General features: G+C 41.9%; 2 protein-coding genes across 3 annotated transcripts in view; one reads left to right on the forward strand and one right to left on the reverse strand.

Moving 5' to 3' along the window:
* Positions 1–7,789, reverse strand: part of PLEKHA8 (pleckstrin homology domain containing A8) — a 45,806-nt gene extending 38,017 nt beyond the window's left edge. Inside the window, exon 1 of the mRNA XM_037041220.1 lies at positions 7,345–7,789. Within this exon, the coding sequence (XP_036897115.1) occupies positions 7,345–7,384 (40 nt within the window). The 5' untranslated portion in view covers positions 7,385–7,789. The remainder of the gene's footprint in view (positions 1–7,344) is intronic.
* A 69-nt stretch (positions 7,790–7,858) lies between these two features.
* Positions 7,859–21,092, forward strand: FKBP14 (FKBP prolyl isomerase 14). Of its 2 annotated transcripts, XM_037041222.1 has the most exons (7): positions 7,859–8,094; positions 8,740–8,810; positions 8,969–9,043; positions 9,617–9,837; positions 12,293–12,444; positions 15,473–15,600; positions 18,743–21,092. In XM_037041222.1, the coding sequence occupies exons 4-7, from the start codon at positions 9,641–9,643 to the stop codon at positions 18,899–18,901; spliced, it is 636 nt and encodes a 211-aa protein (XP_036897117.1). In that variant the 5' UTR covers positions 7,859–8,094; positions 8,740–8,810; positions 8,969–9,043; positions 9,617–9,640; the 3' UTR covers positions 18,902–21,092. The 2 variants fall into 2 exon arrangements, with proteins under 2 accessions (XP_036897117.1, XP_036897116.1); XM_037041221.1 differs by lacking the exon at positions 8,740–8,810 and having other exon boundaries at positions 7,868–7,886.
* Positions 21,093–22,569: the final 1,477 nt, after the last annotated feature.

A 22,569-nucleotide genomic window follows, 5' to 3' on the forward strand; every position in this document is an offset into this window, starting at 1 on the left:
TTTTCCAGATCTGACAAAAATAGGTATAATTTTGATTCATTTACATGAGACAGCTATTGTTGTATTGGCTGTTGTCATTTTTCAATTTGACGATCTAAGGCAAAAAAGGTCAGTGTTCCTGACTAAATAGTCAGGGGTTCCATGATTTAAAAATTCGTCTGGCATATGAGTGTACCACAGCACATGGGTTGAAAATCACTGTTCTATGGGTTTAGATAAATGTATAATGATTATATCCACCCACGCGGTGCCTGTTGGCCAACAGAGGCAGAAAAACAACGGGATATTGGTGATGCCAACCTGGTGACCAAAGCCTTTCTTTAACATCCAGCCTGTGAGGGGTACCCCAAATTTGCCTCTTAAATTCTAGGAATGACACCAGACAGTGATAGGCCACACCTACCCGCACCTTGACACCAGTTATATGCAATGTGGTCCCTCTCAGCTTTGTCCAGCCACAGCCTTGGAACGACCACATAAAAGCTTAAAGGTCAAAATCATGAATTTAGCTGGAAGAGCATTATTGCAGTTGAGTAGGATTTCCACTAGATTAGGACCTCCCAAGAGAGCAAGGATCATGCCTGACTCAAAGCAGTACCCTCAATACCCTCTACCTGACCCTCACAAACACACAGAGGGTCTGGTGAGCGCTGATGCTCAGGTTACATGAATGAATGAATGAATGAATGAATGATTGGCAGACTGGGGACTGTTAGATGGTGTTAAAAAGTAGATTGTTAAAACCATTCCTCTGGTAGTTAAAAATCAAGGCAGAGCCATCCCTGTTTTGGATACACAGGAACAATTCTGTCTGAAGGACATGAAGTAGATTGCCAAGCAAATGATATTTTGCTCCCTTTGATGCGACAGAAATACTGGGAAAGGTCAGGCCTCTCTCTGGCGAACTCTACAGATATTAACCGTTAACCGTTTCTCTACCTCTCCTGGTACTTTCACATCCTCCAGAATCAACCTGAAATGGACCCAGAGAGAGAAATGCCCAAGCGTCACGGCCTATTTTTGGCCAACCCTCCCTGCTGTCTCCCTTACCTGTCTTCTGCACAGCAACAGCCCCACTGCCTGTTGGTTCTTCTGCCTGTCTGCCAGTCTCACATCTATTCCTAATGGAGTGTAACTGGCTTTGGCTCAATTCTAAACAAGACGAAAGTAATGGTAACAGGAAGTGGCAAAGATTAAACACAGTTTACGAACAATGGGTCTCAGGCTTCTTTCGTCCACAGACCGACTCCAATGACAGGAGACTCCGTGGATGGTCCCTCACACCTCTGTCCACAGCGCACATCCAAATCAGTGGCACTGCTTTGGATGGGGCGCTGATGGCACTATAGTCTGACATCTCTCATGCTCCTTAACAAATATTCATTAGTTTTTGCTGGAGACAAAAGTACAGACCAGTGCTACATAGAATTACATGATCTGTTCTCATCATTCACCCAAAAAGAGGACTGTCAGAGGACAACAGAGTCGATTACAAAATTCGGATGGTTTATGTGCACCTTTTCCTTTAGAATTTATATCTATCCAACTTCCAAAAGGAGGATTTAAGGAATTCAAAGTACATTTGCTCTCCAAAGTCACCAGGAGCCACAATCTGCAGGCAGACAATACATATGCACTGAATTTTTCTGGTATGATTGTTAATCTACCCTTAAGTGAACTCTGTGCCAAGCAGGTTCATATATGGTTTTCCATTCCAGATCAATAACAAAACTAGTATGGCTATTATTCTTGCTGTCATCTTAAAACAGAGGCTCAGGGTGATTAAGTACTTGCTCAAGGTATCAGCACTAGCAAGTAGCAGAGCAGAGGTTTTCTGGATTTCTGACTCCAACCCTTCGCACTTAGGCACTCAAATATACTGGGCCACGGCCCTGTCCCTGAAACCATGAATAACAGTGTTTACCACTGGATATGTGTGTACAAAGAATGTACCCTTATATCATGCACTAAAGTTAATTCAAAACGGATCTGAGATAAATATAAGAGAGAAAAAACCATGAAAAGTTTTGGGAAAAAGCGTAGGAGTAAATCCTCATGACCTTGGGTTAGGCAATGGTTTCTTAAGATCTCCCATTAAAAGTTTACACAAGAAATAAAAGAAAAATGATAAACTGGACATCGAAATTCAAAACATCTGTGCTGCAGCCCTGGCCAGTGTGGCCGTCGGTTGGAGTGTCGTCTCACAAACACAAAAGGTCCCGGGCTCGATTCTTCAGCAGGGCGTGTGGCTAGGCTGCAGGTTTGGTCCTTAGTGGGGGCAGCTGATCGATGTTCCTCTCTCACATTGATGCTTCCCTCCCCCTCTCTCTCCCTCGCTTCTCTCTCTCTAAGGCCAATAGGCAAGTCCTTGGGTGAGGACTGAAAACAAAACAAAGCATTTGTGCTACAAGTGAAAGACAATCTATAGAATAAGAAAAAGATACATGCAGATCATGTTTGGTAAGGAACTCCTATCCAAAATAAAGATCTCTTACAATTCCACAATGGAAAAATAAACTCAGTTCACAAATGGGTAAAGGATATAATCAGACATTTCTCCAAAGAAGATATACACATGGCTAATAAGCACATGAAAAGATGATCAATGTCCATTAGTCATTAGGGAAATATAAATCAAAACCACTTTGACTCACTAGGATGGATAAAATAAAAGACAGACAATAACAACTGTTGGTGAGAACGTGGAGAAACGGGGATCTTCTTCATTACTGATAAAAATGTCAATAGTGCAGCCAGTTCGGAAAACAGCTTGTAAGTTCTCCAAAAAAATGGAGCAACTCAAACATCCACCAGTGGGTGAATGGATAAACAAAACCTTATCTCCATACAATAGAACATTGTTTATTAATAAAAAGGAGTGAAGTACTGATACAGGTTACAACAGGGATGGACCCAAGCAACAGACCAGGTAAAAGAATCCAGTCACGAAAGACTAGGTAACGTATGATTCCATTTATTCAAAATATCTAGAATAAGCAAATTTACACAGACAGATTAGTGGTTGCCAAGGGTGAGAGGGGGTGGATGGCAGTGATTGCTAATGGGTACTGAGTGCTTTTTGGGATAAAGCAAGTGTTTTGACATGGATTATGGCAATGGCTTCACTCTTTAAACCCACTAAAAGTCATACTAACTAGCACAATTTAAATGGGTGCAATGTAGGATAGGTGAATCATGATCTCAATACAGATATTAAAAAAACAACAAACGGAAAAGGTTGACCAGTGGTTGTGACACCATGCGATGCTGGCTCTGCATGACTCACATTCCAGGTAGCCTCGTGGCACTGCTTGCAGCACAAACATGCACACCTGGTGGGGGGCTGGGGGGCGAGCAAAATTACAGCACGTCTTCCGACAGCCATCTGGTCCGCATGATGCAAGCGACTGCTATTTTTGGAATGCAGCGCTGCAATGGGTGTATGTCCTAACCTGCTGGAAGGGCCCAAGAAACCGGCTGCTGCCTGGAGCTTCTGGCAGCAGCTCTTGCATCTGCTAGGTGGGCGGGAAAGGGACCTAAAACCGCACAGTAGAACACTCACAGCTGGCTCAGAGATCTTCCTTGTGACAAATCATATGCACGACACTGGGCGAAGTCTTCCTCACTCCTGAACTCCTCCCTGCCTCCCGCCCCCAAGTAAAGTCTGCTATTCTAGGTCAACATACTTTAAATGAAGGTGCATTATGAATCAGCTAGAATTACATAATGATCCAGAGGAAGGACCTTTCAAAGTATTGTGTAAGGGAGCATTGACTCTGGCGCCGCTTTCTAACCATGTGACCTTGGACCAGCTCCTCTACCTTTCTGTGCCTCAGTGTCTTCATCCAGAAAATGGGAACAGTAAAGGCAATTGCTTCCTAAAACTGCAGTGACGATGAAATGAATTGACCCATGTAAAACTTTTAGAATAGTGCACAAAATATTGTGTTAAGTTTTTTTGCTATCGTTATACATATTGACAGGTAAATCTCATCTTTTTATGGAGGAAAGACACTCAGCCAGGCAGTGGTAAAGTGACCGCTGTGGGCAGTGACACAGCGGGCACAGACTTTAGTGTCCTCACCTAGTGTCCTTTCTACAACGGCGCATTCGTGCAAACTAGGCACATGTAATAGCCCTTGACTAAGTTTTAGGGCTTGAAAGATACAAATTACACTCACAAGGTGCCTAGCCTCATGTCTGACATGACATGAGTGTTTGTAAAACACCTAATCCATTCCCTTTCCACTGAAGGTTTAATCTTCTAATATCTGAAGAGAGGATTTGACACTAAGCCCCAGAATGTCCAATGTTCAGCTGCTCAAAAGGCCGGGTGGCTCGGACTGTTGAAGAAAATGCACGTCCGCAGGTTTCCCTGCCATTCTGCTCTGAAGGAGCACAGGGTACTGAGCATGTGCAGTGCATTAGAGCAAAGAGACTTTTCTTCCTTTCTCTTTTGCATTTTAGTGGTAGTTTCATGCAAGAAATATAGATGTTATTCTTGAGGCTTGATGTTGTCAACTTTTAATAATGGAGAGCTATTAGTTTAATTTAAGAGGCAAAAGAAGTTCACAAAAACAACTATATTATTTGACAAAATACCAAAAAATGCAGCCAAGGTAAGCTTTAAGCTTCTAAATAATCTTATCTTCCCCTCCACCCCCCACACAATCACTACACAGAGTCTAGACCAGCCTATGAAGCCCTAAAACATCAGGCTTCCCCCAGCCCTGCCCCTGGCTTGTTAGAGGCTCACTCTTCTCAGCTCTCCAGCCATGTGGGTCTGGTCTTCTTTCATTTCCCCAAACTCACCGGTCTCTATCTTGCTGTAAGGCCTGCATACGGATATTCCAGTACCGAGAAAGCTCTTCCTTACAGCCTCCACCTGCACCTCTGCCTTGGCCTCGCCACCTAATTTCAATTTATCATTCAGGATCTCTTAAATCTTTTCTTCAAAAAAGCTTTCCCCAATGATCTGGACTAGCCTCTCCTTTTCTTCTCTCCCCCAGTCACACACACTTGGAACATGCATCTGACCACTTAGCCAATGAATGTCTTTCTCCTCCAGTCCCTTGACTGGAAGCTCAAGGAAAGCAGGGGCTGTGTCTGTCTCCTCCAATGTCACTTACCCTGTGCCCAGCTCAGAGTGGGTGGTGAAGGAAGTGAACAAGGCTCTCCAAGGGTTCAAAGGATTAGCTGCTAAATGGACTTCCTAACTTTTCTGCTGGAATTTGACATGGTGTTCCCTAGCAAGCTGGGGTCATGACAGGAATACACAAACCTCATGGAGCGTTATGTTCCCCCTTTGGAGAAAAACTCAGAAAGAACAAAAACTTGGATTTGGGATTACATGCATTTTAAAGTTACTGTGTGCAAAACCATAAGGAAAAAAAAGGTTACTTTTCTAAACAGGCTTTCTTTTGGGGAGACTAAGTCACATAGGAGGGTGGAAGAAACAAGAATGCATTCATTCTCCCTGGGCTATCACTGTTCCTTCCCAAAGGGAATGCATCTCCTAATGTAGTCGAATGTGTTGAACCACAATTCTAAGTATCTACACCATGCAGGAAAAGTGGTGTCTATAAGCAGTGTGCCCACTATGAGGCAGCCTCGGGGGGCCAAAGGAACAAGCCGCATGGTGTGAGGACAATGACCCCTTCCTTTGGGCTTCTGCCCTGGCATTACTCACAGAATGAACTTCTCTTACTTGGAGAAGAAAAAAAGTAGACGCAGAACAGATGGCACAGGCATCACATGAGAAAGATTCCAAAAGATCCTTCTAGAGAAATTGTGCTCTATTAAAGGATAACACAAAAGCAGTCGGGCAAAAAAATAAGGGGCTTTCCATCTCAGAAGGTAGGTACTACACCAAGAGACTAAACTTTCTACATGGAGAGAAGAGTTAGAAAAGAGAGACAAAAACAAAGAAAGGAGGGATGGGGAGATGGAGAAAAAGGAATGACTGTTGAGGATGAAAGGAAAAAGTTACAAAGCACATATGATGGAAAGGGGCGACAGAACAGCTACTAAATTGTACTCAGAGGTATAATATCCATACATCTTGGAGTTTAAAGATACGTCAAAAGGAAAATCACCTGATCAAGCACCCTCCCTCTAGGTTAGGAGAGCGCCAGGCTCCGGCATTCACTGAAGCCCCGCCACCTATATCTAATGCAATGGCTTGACATCAGTGGAGGTCCCTGAAGAAAAGGCCTGGTCTTCTGTAACACCGCTCCTCACTCAGTCTCGACTAATGATTACAGGAAAAATAAACAGAGCTTGCTTCTAACCACACTACGCACAGGAAAGAGAGTCTGGGTAGACCCAACAGGTGTACTCGCTGTGCTGTGTAACCTCATCCAATTCACTATGCCTACTATGCCTACTATCCCTCCCGGACACATCCTTCCCTAAAACACCCCACAGCATTGCCACGACACGACCCTGAAAAACTGTCCTATCAGAAAGGATGGGAAAATATACCTCCCTGATTCTAAGGTATACTGGGAATATTTCTGGTTTCACAGACATTGCTATTAGAACTAAAATGCCTAACTCATTTCCCATAATAAAAAGTTTAATTCCAAAAAAGTGCCTAACATAGTTTTCAGCTTATAGAGGCTTTTAATTAAATTCTGCTTGCACAAATAATTTTTTAAAAAGCTAGTTCTGAATCATTTTCACAGCTAAAGAATAGTCCTGACTTCAAGATATGACGGAAGTACTTCCACAAATTGGAAAGGACTGGGCTACTATTTTTAAGCCATTCTGTTCTGCAGGGCAAGAAAACAGCTGATAGTATTTGCATTCATTTTATGGTACTTTCTGAGTCTGTAAAAACAAAAAGAAATGCTTAGCGATAAAATGAAAAACCTTGTGCAAAGCTTGGAGCTCTGAAACTGTTGAGATGGAACTGTGACAACTAGGTCTGAAGGTGTCAAGGGAAAGCATTTGCACTGGGGACTTTGAAAAGGGTCCTTTCCCCTCTGGAATTCCAGGTTACTGTGGGCATGGCCAGGAGAGATCAGTGCCTCCCTCCCCATGACACCGAGGGTATCGCGCTTTTCCAGTCACCACAGATCTCAGGATTTCGTAGGTTTCCTTGAAGTGAAAGGGTAACTATTGCCCTCACCCAGTCCCAACAGAGGAATGTATCCGTACTGCACGGGGGACACTGTCCTGTGAGTGAAGTGCTTTGAAGAAATATTCTCAGTCCACACAGGTCTCTATGGTCTCTACGAGGTCCCAGGAGGGATCGTGACCCTACCCCCAAGAGGCGCTTCCCGACGTCGCCCTCCAGCTGCTCAGACAAAGGACCGAGCCCCTGGCGCACCCCCCACTCACCGCTCAGATAGTTAGTCCACTTGTACAGCACCCCCTCCATGGCGCCTGCGGCCCCTCCGCCTCTGCCGCGCTGGGGCCACTGTCCCTCGATCGCCAGCCCCCTCACTGCTCCACACCCCAGGAGGCGACAAACACCGGCAGCAGGGCCATCTCCCGGGGCTGCCGAGCCGCCCACTCCCGGCGCCGGGTCTGGTGCGGGGACGCCCGGCCAGTCTCACATTGTCAGCCCGGGGGCGGGGTCACTGCGGCAGCCTCTGCAGGTTAGCACCCAACAGGGCCTGGCGTGCCTCCGCCAGTAGATTAAGATGCTAGGCGGGCCGGAGGGGAGACTGAAGCCTTCAAAGTGCTGCAAGACCGGCAGCGGGTCGCTGGCGGCGCCACCACGCGCCACCTGAGTCCTCGACCAGCCGGGCCCACAGCCCACTCGCGCATGCCCAGTGCACCGTTCGCGTGTCCGTTCCTAAAATCCACTCCAGCGTTTGGCTGCTACAATGGGGGCGGGGCTGAAGGAGCCACGAAGCCCGCAGGGAAATCGAGTCCTGGTAGGATGGCTTGCACGAAAGCTTTGGGTGAAAATGGAGGAGGGAAGCCGGTGGACAAGTATGGGACTTGCTCCTGACTGTTAATGGTGCCGTAGATGGGTCGGGTCCCACGTCCCTCTGTTCGGGGGTCAATATGGCCCCTTAGGGTGGCCCCTGGTTTCTAGTGCCCAGGAGATTTCAGGGCTGCCCAATTGATTCCACACACCCCATCAATGGGGCTCAGGGAGATGATGGGAATTTCACGACAGAATGCTGTGTGGCCCGTGTGTAAATGAATGTTGTAGAAATTATAAGGCCTGGCTACTGGAAATGTGGTCCGGGGACAACAGCCCTAGCATCACTTAGGAGCGTGTCTGTCAGAATTGCAAAATCTCGCCTCTAGCCCAAATCTCTGGAATCGAAATCTGCATTTTAACAAGGTCCCCAGGGGATTCCTATACACATGAAAGTCTGAGAAAGTTCTGTCCTAAGGCTAAGTGAGCAGGGAAAATAACTATAAATTGAGTAGAAAGAGGAAGTCACGGAACAGAGTGTACAATGTGTTCTAAATTATTTTAGGCATATGTCACAGAAGCATACACCAAAATGTTAAGATTATTTGAGGCGTTAGAGGCAGTTTTTTTCCCTTTAGTGCCCTATTTAGCAAATAAGAACCCAGAGCAATCCGTTGTTTATGTGAAATTTAAATTTAATTCAGCTCCTGTATTCTAACTGGAAATCCTCCTTTAGTGTTTTCCAGTTTCTTCCGAGTCGACTACAGTGAACATGTATATTGCTTTTGAAATTAGGCAGAACAAATGTAAAACTAAGATGAGCCTGTGTAACTGGTAATTGTGATTGCTTTCTTCTTTAAAGCGGAGGTGTGCACGTGCTTATCCTTAATGGAAGTTACAGTAGACATTCTGGAGTAAGAACAACTGAGCCCTAAGTGATAAATTATTAGTAGCCATAACTTTATGCGGTGTCGTATAATGCATCAGAAGACCTGATTTGAAGGCGGAGCTCAACTACTTTGGGGCTAATAACCTTAGGCAGGACACTTAATCTCTCCTAGTTTAAATATACTTTTTTTTTTCATATAGGATACAAGAACCTGCCCTATTGGCAGTGGAGTAAGGGTCACTCACGGGAACGCGCTTTGTGAACCTGACAGCACTGTATGTCTTTATTGTTTATACCGTTTAAGTTAAATAATAAACAATAGCAGGGGTGTTAGACTTTGGAATCCTGGGGCTTCTCCCCTATGGCGAGAAGAAATACTTCAGGAAATCTCTACCATTTCACAAGGCCCCAGGACTCCTCTCATCACGCTCAGCTCCTGTCTTTACACGTAAATCTGCCTGGGGAGTTTCCGGTTTGCTCCTTGCCGCACCCCTCCCAAAATTCCAAGTTGTGGAATTCTTTAATCTACTGACTCTAAAGCCACTCCTGGTAGTTCGCCTCTGGCCGACTCCTGGTCGGGCGGGTTGTATCATTGGCTTGAGAGGCGCCTGAGGGACAGCAGTGGAAGCCAATGGGAGTCTGTACACGGCGTAGCCCTACCCCTGCCTGGGATTTGGGTTTAACTCTTTAGAGGTGAGTTCGAAGTGCGTGGGAAAGTTGCAGATAGTAAACCTGCCACGTCTGCTAGGACGGGAGTCATGAACTTGCTAGAGGCCGTTGTCCTTAAGTCATCAACTACGTACATTCTTAACTCTTCGAGGTCCGGGGTCCTTTCTCTGTTTTTGTAGGAACTGCTTTCCTGCTCCAGCAACATGAGGCTTTTCCTGTGGAACTCTGTCCTGACGCTGTTAGTCACTTCTTTGAGTGGGGCTCTGATCCCTGAACCAGAAGTGAAGATTGAAGTGCTCCAGAAGCCGTTCATCTGCCATCGCAAGACCAAAGGGGGGGATTTGATGTTGGTCCACTATGAAGGCTACTTAGAAAAGGATGGCTCGTTATTTCACTCCACGTAAGTAATTTACCCCTCAGGTAAAACAGTGAAGAACCCACCCATCCACGCCAGCTTAACGACAGGAAAGGCAGCGTATACCAAGTTTTACCACTCTTAAAAACAAAACAAAATAATTGAAATATCTTGTTTTCTTCTTTGGGGAAAGGAAATTGTTTGAAACCCATCTTATATAAGGAGACTCTTGAAGGTCTTATTGGAAACATGTAGTCAAGATAAAGCTGTTCACGTTTTATTGTAAAAGTTAGACCTAGAATCTTTGAAATAGTGCAGAATATTTTGGGGTATACTAGAACGGTAAATTTTAAAAAGTTTAAAGGAATTCTCATTCTCAAACTCCATTCCTGAGGGGAAATGACTCAGTTCCATTTTTAATTTGGTGTCAGTGAAATTGACTTAAGACTTTTCAGAGCAACTTCCTGAGCAGGATACACAATCATTGATTTGCCTGTTGTAGGATATGTTAATGCTAATTCCTTGACCTTTTTAACTTTTGTTCTGACACACACCATGGCACAGGACCATGATTTATTTCATTATTTGTCTCTTTTTAGAAATTCAAAGACTTAATTGATGTGTAGGGTGTGGTTGATTGATTCTTTACCTACAGTGAAGGATTTTCAGGTGGTCACACTATCATTATTTCTGTTGTATAAACAAATTGTAACATACAAAAGTTTTACAAGTGTAATGATTTCCAATCAGCCACTGATTCTACTTATTGCATTCCAAAAGTATTGTTTTGAACATTTCCTTTATGTTAGGCCCTGTGCTTGACACTGGGGTGATTCAGAAACCTTGGCTTCTCGGCATCACGGATCATTCATTTATCTATCCATCTATCAAACCTGGGCATTCAGATCTGGCCTGTTGCGAGGTTTCGGAGAAGTGATTGGCTCTCTTTTCTGAGCTCTGTTAGCCCTTGCAAAAGGTTCCAAAATGACGTCTTGCCACAGAATTCTCAGCAACCCTGTCTTATTGTCAAGGCCATTGCCACAGTGGGAGAGTAATCATGATTTTCATCTTAAATTTCCAACTATATTTCTATTTTCAGTCTGATCTGTTTTAAATCCAGACTGATTTCTTTCAGGACTCAGAACCGAAACCCCACGTGGACTGTGATATTGGCCATGGGACATTATCTAGCAGTTTGCTACTAAAGTCTAGTAATTGATGAGGGTACTGCTGTCAGCAGCCTCCATGTAAATGGTCAGGAACCGCCTACCCGGAGAATGATGAAGAAGTACCATAAAGCGGTCATTTTATAAAGAATGTTTGCCATTTCTAGACCCATAACCTACGAGGTAAATAAGTAAAGGTTTAAATCCTTTAGCCGTGACAAGAAATGTGCCAAAACTATAGTCAGTGCTGGGTGGTAGATTGTTTCTTCCCTTTTTATTTTTTCTATCCTTCCCATATTTTCTACAGGTGGCATTGTATGACTTTGATCATGGGGAGAAATGAAGGAGAAAAGGAAGTAATGGCCTTTAGCTAGACTTAGTGACCATGGCCCCCATAAAGCCTAGTAGACTGGCTTCCCTTTCTCACCTACAAGACACTCTCATACAGAGCACTTGCTGTGTTGCACCCAAAGGGAGCTAACTGAGGCTCAGACATGCCCTGGCCCTCCAGGCCTCCAGCAGCTCCACAGGTGGGTGTTCTTGGGCTGGTCTCGCCTCAACTCTTGAGCCAGGGTATCCTGACCATTTCTCTTCTTCTTGAGCCCTTGAGGAGCCACCCCTCCAGGCTTTCCCGCATAACCCCACAGTAGACCCCTGCAGAGAGAATGGGGCCAGGGTCTGAGTGGGGATAAAGGGCAGAAGAGCAGACTTTCCCAGCCACCAAAGCCATCAGCAGGCTGTAGATAAGGAAGTTTGTAGATAAGCCAGAAGACACTCTGTTCCTGACTCTCACGGCATCCATGTGGGTATGGACACGTGTGTGGGTCATAAATTCTTTTTAGTCTCTCATCCTCCTTCTGAACTCACCCACTTGTAACTGGTTTTCTCCCTCTTCTGCACCCAGTAGCCTTGCTGCGACAGCATCGCTTTAGGGTTAAGACCTTGAACTTTGTAGTTAGGTCAGACACTAGCACGCTTAACCTCAGTTTCCTCTTCTGTACAATAAGGGATAATGGCACTTACCTCATATCATGGTTAGAGTTAAAAGGCAAAACATTTGGGGTAATGCCTGGTATATGGTACATGCTCAAATAACTGTTTATTGTTTTTGTTATTATGCCCCTTGCACTTCTCTAGGTGAGTCAACAGTGTGAAATTTGCATGAAGAAATACGGACAGTGAATTGAATCACACTATAAAGTTCATTTGGTTTTGTGTGTGTGTGTGTAGCTGTTTTTGTTAATTTCCAAATTTCACCACTGTAAGTGGAAAAAATGCACCACAGAAATAAAAAAGTTACTAAAACATTCTAATGTGTTTTCTTTCTACCCTAGTCACAAACATAACAATGGTCAGCCCATTTGGTTTACCCTGGGCATCCTGGAGGCTCTCAAAGGTTGGGACCAGGGCCTGAAGGGAATGTGTGTGGGAGAGAAGAGGAAGCTCATCGTCCCTCCGGCCCTGGGCTACGGAAAAGAAGGGAAAGGTAATGACACTTCTACAGTTTTCTATAGCACTCGCTTTCTTTTCTAAATGAGGAGCAGCAGTCAGTGTAACTATTGTGTATTTTCCCCCCAGAAGTAAATTCAGGACTTGTATTTCTTTGGAGAATATAATTATGTCTTGATTGTCATTCGAAATGGCCAATTAAAGTCATGCTATCTAAATGTTGTCCAGAGCTAACAATGAAAAAGGTCCTGGAAACTTCAACTCAGTTATTGACACTTTTCACCAATATGATGGCTTCTTTTCTTTGTGTGTGTGTATGTCTGTGTAGGAGAGATACAGTATGCATAACATAATATTTACCATTTAAGCAACTTTAAGTGTGCTGTTCAGTGGTATTAAGTCCATTCACACTGTTGTGTGAACATCACTGCTCTCCATCTCTAGAACTTTCTCGTCCTCCCTAACTGAAACTCTCCAATTTATTTTCACAATGCAAAGAGACATTACTCAGCATAAGTATTTTGATGAGTTGCAGTTTTGAAATATAGATGATTAAGGCATTACCTGCAGTTTTGGGTGTGAGCTGTGTGTGACACTCAACTGAAGTTTCCACAACAAAGCTTATACAGTTTCGGGTAATTTAACATAAAATAATAATGGAGTGACTTGAAGTGAGTTTAGGACAGGGGTGTCAAACTCATGTTCACCAGGGGCCACATCAGCCTCGTGGTTGCCTTCAAAGGGTGGAAGTAAGTTTGGGACTGTATAAATGGAACTACTCCCTAACTTTAAGGAGTTGCGATTACATGCGGCCCTTACATTGGCAAGGCTGATGTGTCCCCTGGTGAGAATGGGCTTGACACCCCTGGTTTAGGAGAACAGAAGCAGGCAGGGGAGCTGGTCCAGGGAGCCCTGAACCAGCCCTGGTGCTGTTTGCTCCGGGGCAGGCACATGTCTGGGTGGGACTCCATTCTGCTTCCTGAAGGGCTATATCCCAGAGACCAGAAGCGTAGGGTGTGCCTGTATCCCATGATGCCTTGTCCTAATCTAACCTAAAGGAATAACCAAGTATCGGAAGAAAGTTTTGTGAATAGCGATGTCCATTACTGTGTTGTTTCTAGTGGCAAAAGAATAAAAATTGGAACTAACTTAAGTGTATATTGAGAAGGGTTTATTTAGCAAGATAAAATATGGCCCAGTTACTTAAAAATGGCATTTCAAAGATTTAAATAATTATATCCAAAATATGTATGCTATATTACATATAAAATTAGAAAGTAAAGGTACAGTATATATTATGATATTAAGTATTAGGAAAAAGTGATACACATACAAAGTGAATCACAAAGAAATAAATAAGAACATTAACAATGGGACTGGGAGTTATTTTTATTTCTGGTTCTATCGCTTCCAAACTTTCTGCAATGGGCACATATTAGCTACATGATGAAGAGAAAAAAGTTTTAAGTAGTCCTGAGAATCAGACGAAGGAGCAGTCCGATGTAATAGGAAGATGAACTTCACAGCCTCCCCAGGTCTAAACCATTTAAAAGTGGGAGCCCTACTCCCAGTTTCCTAGGAAGAAAATAATAGGTCTCATACATGAAGTATTGTGTGTTCTAAAATGGATCTTGAACTTACTATATAAATCTTATGCATAGACTGGGATTTACTAACCAAACTCATTCCTTCTTTTCATGATGACTCTCTTAAGAGAATCAAATATGTAGAAAATGTTCTCTGATGCTCAAGTGTATTCTTTCACCTTCCTGTGTCTTTATGTCTCACCTTTAATGTTCAAACATGTAGTATTAGTCCATTAGCCCATAAAGTATGTCTCCGCACTGCATGGAACTGCATTTTACTTTGTAACCAGTAGGGGTCTAAACCTGAGTCATTTCCTTCAAACTGCACATCATGAAACTAACTCTGCTAACATTTAACACAGTTTTGTAGTCCTGTAGTACCTCGTTTGCATGCCACCTTTGGAAAGGTACCAGTTTTCTCGCCGACCTCGTGCAATGCCCCCTCTGTCTAGGTGTGGAATGGCAGCGCCGCAGCACACAGCGTAAGTTCTGCTCTCTTCAGCACTTACAGGTGCCCTTTCCTGGAACTGTGTGGGGTGGGGAGACTGAGAAATGCTTGTAATGTTTACCTAGAGCTGTCCGTTAAATATAGTTATAAGGAGATAGGTAAAAAAATGTCTATATTTGCCAGAAAAAAATTTTTTTAAGGTCTCTGGGACTTTAAAAAATGCTCTTATCACTTTAAAAATTTGTATCTCCCTTCTTAGGAATATGTTTTAATTTCTCCCCTTTCCTGAAATTTCTTTCATATATGTATAATGTCCTATATCAGCAGGGGTGCTTTCCATCTTTCTGGAATTGTTAATCCTTTCTGAATTGTTTTTAAAGCCTTCAAGAGAATTCTATCTTAGTAACATATATTGAGAGCTTACTATCTATCAAGCATCATGCTAAGTGCTTTGCATGGACTTACCTTCCTTCATCTTCCCAACAGACTCTGGAGGTGGGCGTGGCTGCCATTAGTATTTTGCAGATTGGGGAACTGAGGCCTAGAGACGGGCAGAAGTGAGCTGCGGTCCTAGAAGTGATGCCGGAGCTCGCTCCACTGCCAGCCGCCTCCAGTGGTGGAAATGGCAGTGTTTTACATATATGTCCAGGTCAAGACTTTCTGACCCAAGTTAGTAAACCACTGTTAGTAACTCTGAAACAGCTAAAGCACTTTGAGTCATTCTTGACTTAAGTATATTTGAAATTTTATACCCAGGCCATTAGGCAGGTGTATTTGTGTGTAAAACAATTTTCTAATTGTAAAGATAAAAACAGACTGTTTTGATCTATTGGTTTGGATTATTCCTTCTTTATTCTATTTTTTTTTTGAGTAAAATATGATTGTAAGTAATTTCCATTACATGTGGTAATCTTAGGAGGGCTCTTCATTTAATTCATTTAAAAGAATAATTTGTCCAGTACCGTGAGTTTTCTATCATTAAAACTTTGGGATCTTTTTGATAAAACTGCACCCCTCTCTCCTCATGTTAGGTAAAATACCCCCAGAGAGCACACTCATATTTAACATCGATCTCCTGGAAATTCGAAATGGACCAAGATCCCATGAATCGTTCCAAGAAATGGACCTTAATGACGACTGGAAACTCTCCAAAGAGGAGGTGACGGCGCCTTCCTCCTACTCTTTCTCTCTTCCCTTCTTTCGGCTCACTTTTCAAGAAATATGTTTTTAAAGGAAATTTATTTATTTATTATTATTATTTTTAAAGATTTTATTTATTTATCTTTAGAGGGGAAGGGAAGGAGAGAGGGAGAGAAACATCAATGTACGGTTGCCTTTCGCGCGTCCCCTGCTGGGAATTGGCCTGCAGGGAACTGGCCTGCAACCCAGGCATGTACCCTGGCTGAGAATCGAACCGCGATCGTCAGAGTCGCAGGCCCGCGCTCAATCCACTGAGCTACACCAGCCAGGGCAGGAAATTTATTTTTAACTTGAGTAAAATGTTATTTCTAAATCTTCTTAAAATGCCTGTGGTATGAAAATGGACTTTTTCATAGGAAATCATTGTTTTGGAGAGAACTGTATTGAGACTTAAAAACACGCCATTTATTCTTTTGCTTTTTTTTCTCTCCCTAATGTTTAAGGATGACTGTATCCTGCCTTTGCCCCGAGGTTTTTTTTTTTAAGATTTTATTTATTTATTTTTAGAGAGAGAGGAAGGGAGGGAGAAAGAGGGAGAGAAACACTGATGTGAGAGAGAAACACTGATTAGTTGCCTCTCCTTTGCACCCCTTCTGAGGAACAAACCGGAAATCCAGGCATGTGCCCTGACCAGGAATTGAACCAGCGACCTTTGCTCCGTAAGATGATGTCAAACAACTGAGCCACACTGGTCAGGACTGCGCTGAATTTTTGAAAGCATTCCCATTTTGGAGTTACTGGATTAAAAACATAAGATGTCTTAAGAAATATCTCCTGTGGACAGTTTTCGTTTAAACCTGTAGACTGGCTGTTAAATGCATTTTGTAGTGATTTCCTAACAATTAGCAGCAAGCAACTCATGAGCTCTATTTTGTTCAGACTGGCACCCGAGGGTTTCCATGGCGAGAGACCTTTCCCACCCCCTCAGAGTTCTGGTGTTTGAGTAAGGAAAAGGAAGAAGTCTTCTTCCTATCACTTATTTAGGCTTTCCCAGCCATAGCTACACATGGTCTTAGTCTCGCTGCTATGGGGAAAGAAGTGAAGGCAGATATTTATCCCCACTGCCTTTTAAAAAAAATCTACCTATGCTTTCCTTTATAGCTTGGGTGGTCAGAAATAAAGTCCATTTTTATGCTTCGATCAATTTGATTTTAATGGCCAGCCAATGATTAAGTCTTAAATAGGCTACATTACTGTGAACCACTGGGGCATGAGCCACAGCTACTAAATTTATAACACCTTATACTGTTACCAGTCATAGGATATTTTTTGACCCAAGATAAATTTTTAATTTCCTTTAATTAAAAAATATTGTAGCCCTGGCTGGTGTAGCTCAGTGGATTGAGTGCAGGCCTGTGAACCAGATGATCCCGGCTCAATTCCCAGCCAGGGCACATGCCCGGGTTGCAGGCCAATTCCCAGCAGGGGACTCACGAGAAGCAACCATACATTGATATTTCTCTCCCTCTCTCCTTCCCTTCCCCTCTAAAGATAAATAAATAAAGCCCTGGCTGGTGTAGCTCAGTGGATTGAGCTCAGGCCTGCGAACCACACGATCGCGGTTCGATTCCCAGTCAGGGCACATGCCTGGGTTGCAGGCCAGTTCCCAGCAGGGGCCAGTTCCCAGCAGGGGATGCATGAGAAGCAACCATACATTGATGTTTCTCTCCCTCTCTCCTTCCCTTCCCCTCTAAAGATAAATAAATAAAATGTTTAAAAAAAAAAAGATAAATAAAATCTAAAAAAAAATTTAAAAAGACAAGTAAACAATTAAAAATAATAAAAATATATATAATTATTAAAAAATATTGAATATATAACCTATTCACATGGTTCAAAAGATCAATCCAATTAAAAACATGTTTATCAAGAAGGCTTTCTCCCATCCACATCGTCTATTGTGTGACCCACCCCTTTGGGGATCCAGTTGTGTTAGTTTATAATGCTTTCTACTAGTATTTCTTTATGCAAATTTTACCAGACATGAATACATACTTGATTTTCGCCTTTCCTACAGAAAAAGTGATAATACTCAGCATCTTGCTTTATTCACACAATACACCCTGGAGATATATTCTACATTAATTTATAGAATTTCATCATCTTTTTTTTTTCCATTTAAATTTTGAGTTACTATTTTTTTTTTCAGAGAGAGAGGAAGGGGGATAGAAAGAAAGACACATCCGTTTGTTGTTCCACTTGTTTATGCATTCATTTGTTTTTTCCTATACGTGCCCTCAGTGGGGCATTGAACCCACCACTGTGGTGGATGGAAACGACACTGGAACCAACCAACTGGGTAACCTGGCCAGGGCCGACCTTCACCAGTTTTCCTTTTACAACTGCATTAAATCACCTTGATCTTAAAAACAAATATATACTGTATTTTTGCCTGTTGGTAGTAAGAGGAGGCAAGAGGATTTAAAATTGCTGATCTAACAAAAGGAATGATAGGAATATGATTAAAAATTAAAATGCAGGTTGTTTTCCATTATAGTGAACCTGGTATTTAACTGGGAACAATATTTTGTTCTCACTTTAAATACCTGAATGGAAGTGGAAACTTTAGTCTACGCACCTCTCATTGGGCTGGGTTTTGCTGGAATTTCTGAGATCGGAAGGTCATGGGACTTGGTCATAGCCAGGTCCCCAGCATGTACTATTCCCAGACACTTATTTAAATTAAAAATGCCATCATGTAATCAGATTTTAGGACAAATGTCTGGAATTCTGACCCTTGTTAGGAAATGCAATGCGGATAATTGAATGCATGAAAGATGCCACCTTTCAAATGCTTGGCTTTGTTTAAACGCAGGTTGAGAACAGGTACTGTGCTTGAACTAGTTGTTTTTCAGGTGATGGAAAGCTGATTGTTGCCACTGAGCGATGTCCTGTGTCTCTACTGTAGCAATATAGCAACTGTTTTTAAGGGGAAAAAGTCTTTGCAATCCTTTTACTATCATTAGAAATGTACCGCAGGGTCGTTGCTCAATAGTTGTTATGTATCATGAAATAAGCCACCAGTCCAGTCTGTGATACTGATTGGCTCAACATGGGTATCTAATGAACTAGAATTATTAACCGGACCTGTTATTTTGTAGGTTAAAGTGTATTTAAAGAAGGAGTTTGAGAAGCACGGTGCGGTGGTGAACGACAGTCATCATGATGTTTTGGTTGAGGATATTTTTGATAAAGAAGACGAAGACAAAGATGGATTTATATCTGCCAGAGAATTCACATATAAACATGATGAGTTATAGAGATATGTCTGCTTACTTTATATATAGCATCCGCCATTAAAGAGAGGCCGGCCGTCTTTAAAGAAAGTCTCATTTTTTTACCATTGTTTTGTTCTTTGTTTTTTTTTTTTTTTTTTATGTATTTTTCTGAATGTTATTTAAAGAACCCCTTGGATTTCTAAGTACCCATTTCTTTCTGGTAAGTTATGGGGAAGGAAAAATGTACTTGTCTTTGACTAAGACGAATTCTGGACCATTTTCTACTTCCACATGTGACGTCTTATGGCCTACTTGTAGTTTTGAACTATTACAACTGGGACCCTGCCCAATGTTAAGTGCAAGTGCAGCGTAAATCAGCACCCATGGTTTCTGCTTTCCTCGTTTCCTCTAGGTTAGATACTGACATTTGCAAAGCCTGTTGTAGTCGCCCAAAGCTTGTTGCTTCCATGTCATAATGAAACAGTGTGTCTGTACCTGCCTTCGAGTTTCTGCTTGAACAAACAGGAAAATGGTTGTTGAACTCTACTTGTTAGCTGCTTTACTGAGGAGATGTACTAAAGTGATGAACAAAGTTAACAGCTTACAACTGTGCATACATTGAACGTTCCGCCTAGGACTTAAGCTATACAGGGTGCGGCAGAAGCAGGTTTACAGTCATTCATAGAGGAAATAATACAATAATTAATACATAATAATACAAGAATAATCTCTGTGTTTTGCATACTTACAACTGTAAACCCACTTTTGCCCCCACCCTGTAGGACGCTTGGTTCCTGATTGCTACTGACTTTTTATGGTACATAGAACAAATTATTTATGTTTGTTTCTTAATAAAATGTGTCAAAATATTGTAGTCGAGGTAGAAAGTTGCATTTAATCAGTGCTTACTTTTTAAGGCTAACAGATCACCCTTCCTGGTTTTTAACTAATAGTCTGTAACTTGCATATTATCCTGTAACAACACTGTGTCACGATTAGGCGGTCAAAGTTTTCCTATTACTGCTGTATCAGAAAAAAGGCAGACCCACAGCAGCTGCTATTGAATAAGGTCTATCCTGGGTGAAAAATCTGATGATTTTATTATGTCTTCTTCAATTGGCTTTTATCCTTAATAACTTTTAAAAAGTGCCCAAATCCCCGTTTACTAAGAACAGTCTTTTATCCTTTACAAAACGATCACAAATATATCATTGACTTTAATTCTCATTGACCCGAAGCCCATGCAAAAAAGCTGACGGATCTTCATGTACCTATTTTGTAGATGAGGAAATTGTCATTCAAAGAGATCAACTGTTGTGACTTAGGTCAACAACTAACTTGACAAACCATATTTCAGTCTCCAAGTTCGTTATCACTCTGCTACCTTCTAGGATTGAAAAGTAAAACTTGCATTCATTCACTGGCTCTGATTTTCTTTTCAGTTTGCTTTCCTGTTTTTTGTCTTTGGGTCCCTATCCTTTGAAGGTGCTCTACTGGCTACTTCTAGTGCCTTAGAATGCTCCCCTTGAACCAGACCTGGCTCTGGTGGTGTTGAATAATCTTGGGGTCGGCAATGAACCGCCTTATTAAAGCCCTGGTGTGGTATGAAGTTCCCGGTGTGTATCTTAGTCTTTTCATTTCTGTTTAGCTTTAGATTTTTTTGTTTTTTTCTTTAAAGAATAATGAACATCTCTTCCATCATCGAGAGACCTTCAGTGATTATATATTGTTCTCCTCGATAACACCTTTCTCTGATTATATCAGCTATAGCTAGAAAACTCTTAAAATCATGGCCATTTCCTTGAACCTGGAGGAGTTGGAAGTCACATTACAGAAGGAAGGAAGTAGCTTGTCACGTGGTGCTACTTTGTAGAAACGTTACCGAGGATGTTCTACGGCAGAGCAAGGAAAAGCAAAAGAATTTTGGTCATTCAGGCAGCACATTTCCTTATTTCCAGTGACTGTCAATTCCCACAAAAACCTTTAGACACGTGTGTGAAATGGAAACATGTAAGTGGTGATGGTTGCCTTGAAGTTCACTGTCTTTGTGGTGTGGTGGTCTCTTTGCACCTTTTCATTTGTGGGAATAATCAGGCACAAGCTGAGACTCCACTTGTACATACCTGGACTCATTAATACTGCTAGGTGTGTCATCTAAATTTATAGTGCTATGTTATGGTATTGTTTTCAAAATAAAGCTTATTTGGGAAATAATTCGTTTTGCGAAAAATTCTTCACCAATTTCTTCTGCCCTTTATTGATTTTCTTAACTGGTTTTTTAGGTTTTATATCAAAACCAAGTGGGGAAGGTGGATGGGTAGTTTGGGGAGGGATAGAATGACATTTTGAACATGCCTGATTATCTACTCTGTTCAGATATATTTGTAAAGAAAGGTGTGATTTGGTTTAAAGTGTTTTGAAATAAATAAGCATTAAACCTTCAGCATCGAGGGCAACAGTTAATAGTGAATTTTGGGTACTGGAGAAAGTGTTTGTGGGCTTTTTGTTTGTTTCTTCACGCTTGTGCCTTGGGATTTTATCCTGTGTCATGAGTGGGTATTACAATGATTAATGCCTACTGAGTAAATTAGTCCTATAAAATACCTTATGTAATTAAATAAAATGCTGGGGTGCTATAAAAATAACAAGAAAATGGTTTCTTTTTGAGGTGGGCTATTAGCTATTTAAAACTTTCCTTGTGGAAATGAAGTTTTATTCCTCCTCTTATTTATGGTACAGGGTATTGCTTACCTCCATAAGGCTGTTTAGATACCAGCTATCCCGCCTCACTGATCTGAGTGTGTGGGTGACTTCTCAGTGTCTGGAAATCGCAAGAGGAGAAAAAGGAACCTGGTGCAATGTTATGGGAAAAATACATTCTCACCTTTTCGTTAAAAAGTATCATTGTATTAATAACTCTACTAGAAGAGAAAAAGGATCCTCGGGCTTTCCCGAATTATTCTTCTATGTTATTTTTTTCAGAATTACTTAGAGCCCACTCCTTTAGAATATACAGTCAAGAGATTTTGGAAAAAATAATAGTTTTCTTTTTTCCAAAGATTATGTGTGTGTGTGTGTACATGCATTTGTGTGTATATACATATGTACTTTACTATATACTGCGTATGAACTATATATTGTGTGTATATAAAGTTTTCTACTAAAGATAGTTGTTGAAATGCTCTCTCTAGTACATGATTTCCCCTCTGAAAACTTGTAGTTAATGATAGTGTGACGCTGTTTCACTTGTAAGTCCTAGAGGAGAACATAGGAAAATCTCAGATACTCCACGTAGCAATATTTTCACTGATCACTGATATGTCCCCTAGAGCAAGGGACATAAAGAAAAGAATAAACAAATGGGACATCAACAAAATAAAAAGCTTCTGCATGGCTAAAGAAAACATCAGCAAAATGAAAATCGAACCAACCATATAGGAAAATATATTTGCAAATGGTAACTCAGACAAGGGTTCAATCTCCAAAATATATAAAGAACTCATATGACTCCACTCCAGGAAGACAAACAACCCAATTAAAAATGGACAAAGGACCTGAACAGACACTTCTCCAAGGAGGCCATACAGATGACCCATAGACATACGAAAGGATGCTCAGCATAGCTAGCTATCAGAGAAATACAAATTAAAATCACAATGAGATAGCACTTCACACAGGTCAGAAAGGTCATTATAAATAAATCAACAAAC

The sequence above is a fragment of the Sturnira hondurensis genome, unplaced genomic scaffold, assembly GCF_014824575.4.
Source record: "Sturnira hondurensis isolate 20B ecotype Veracruz unplaced genomic scaffold, ASM1482457v3 Scaffold0002840, whole genome shotgun sequence".
NCBI lineage: Eukaryota > Metazoa > Chordata > Mammalia > Chiroptera > Phyllostomidae > Sturnira > Sturnira hondurensis.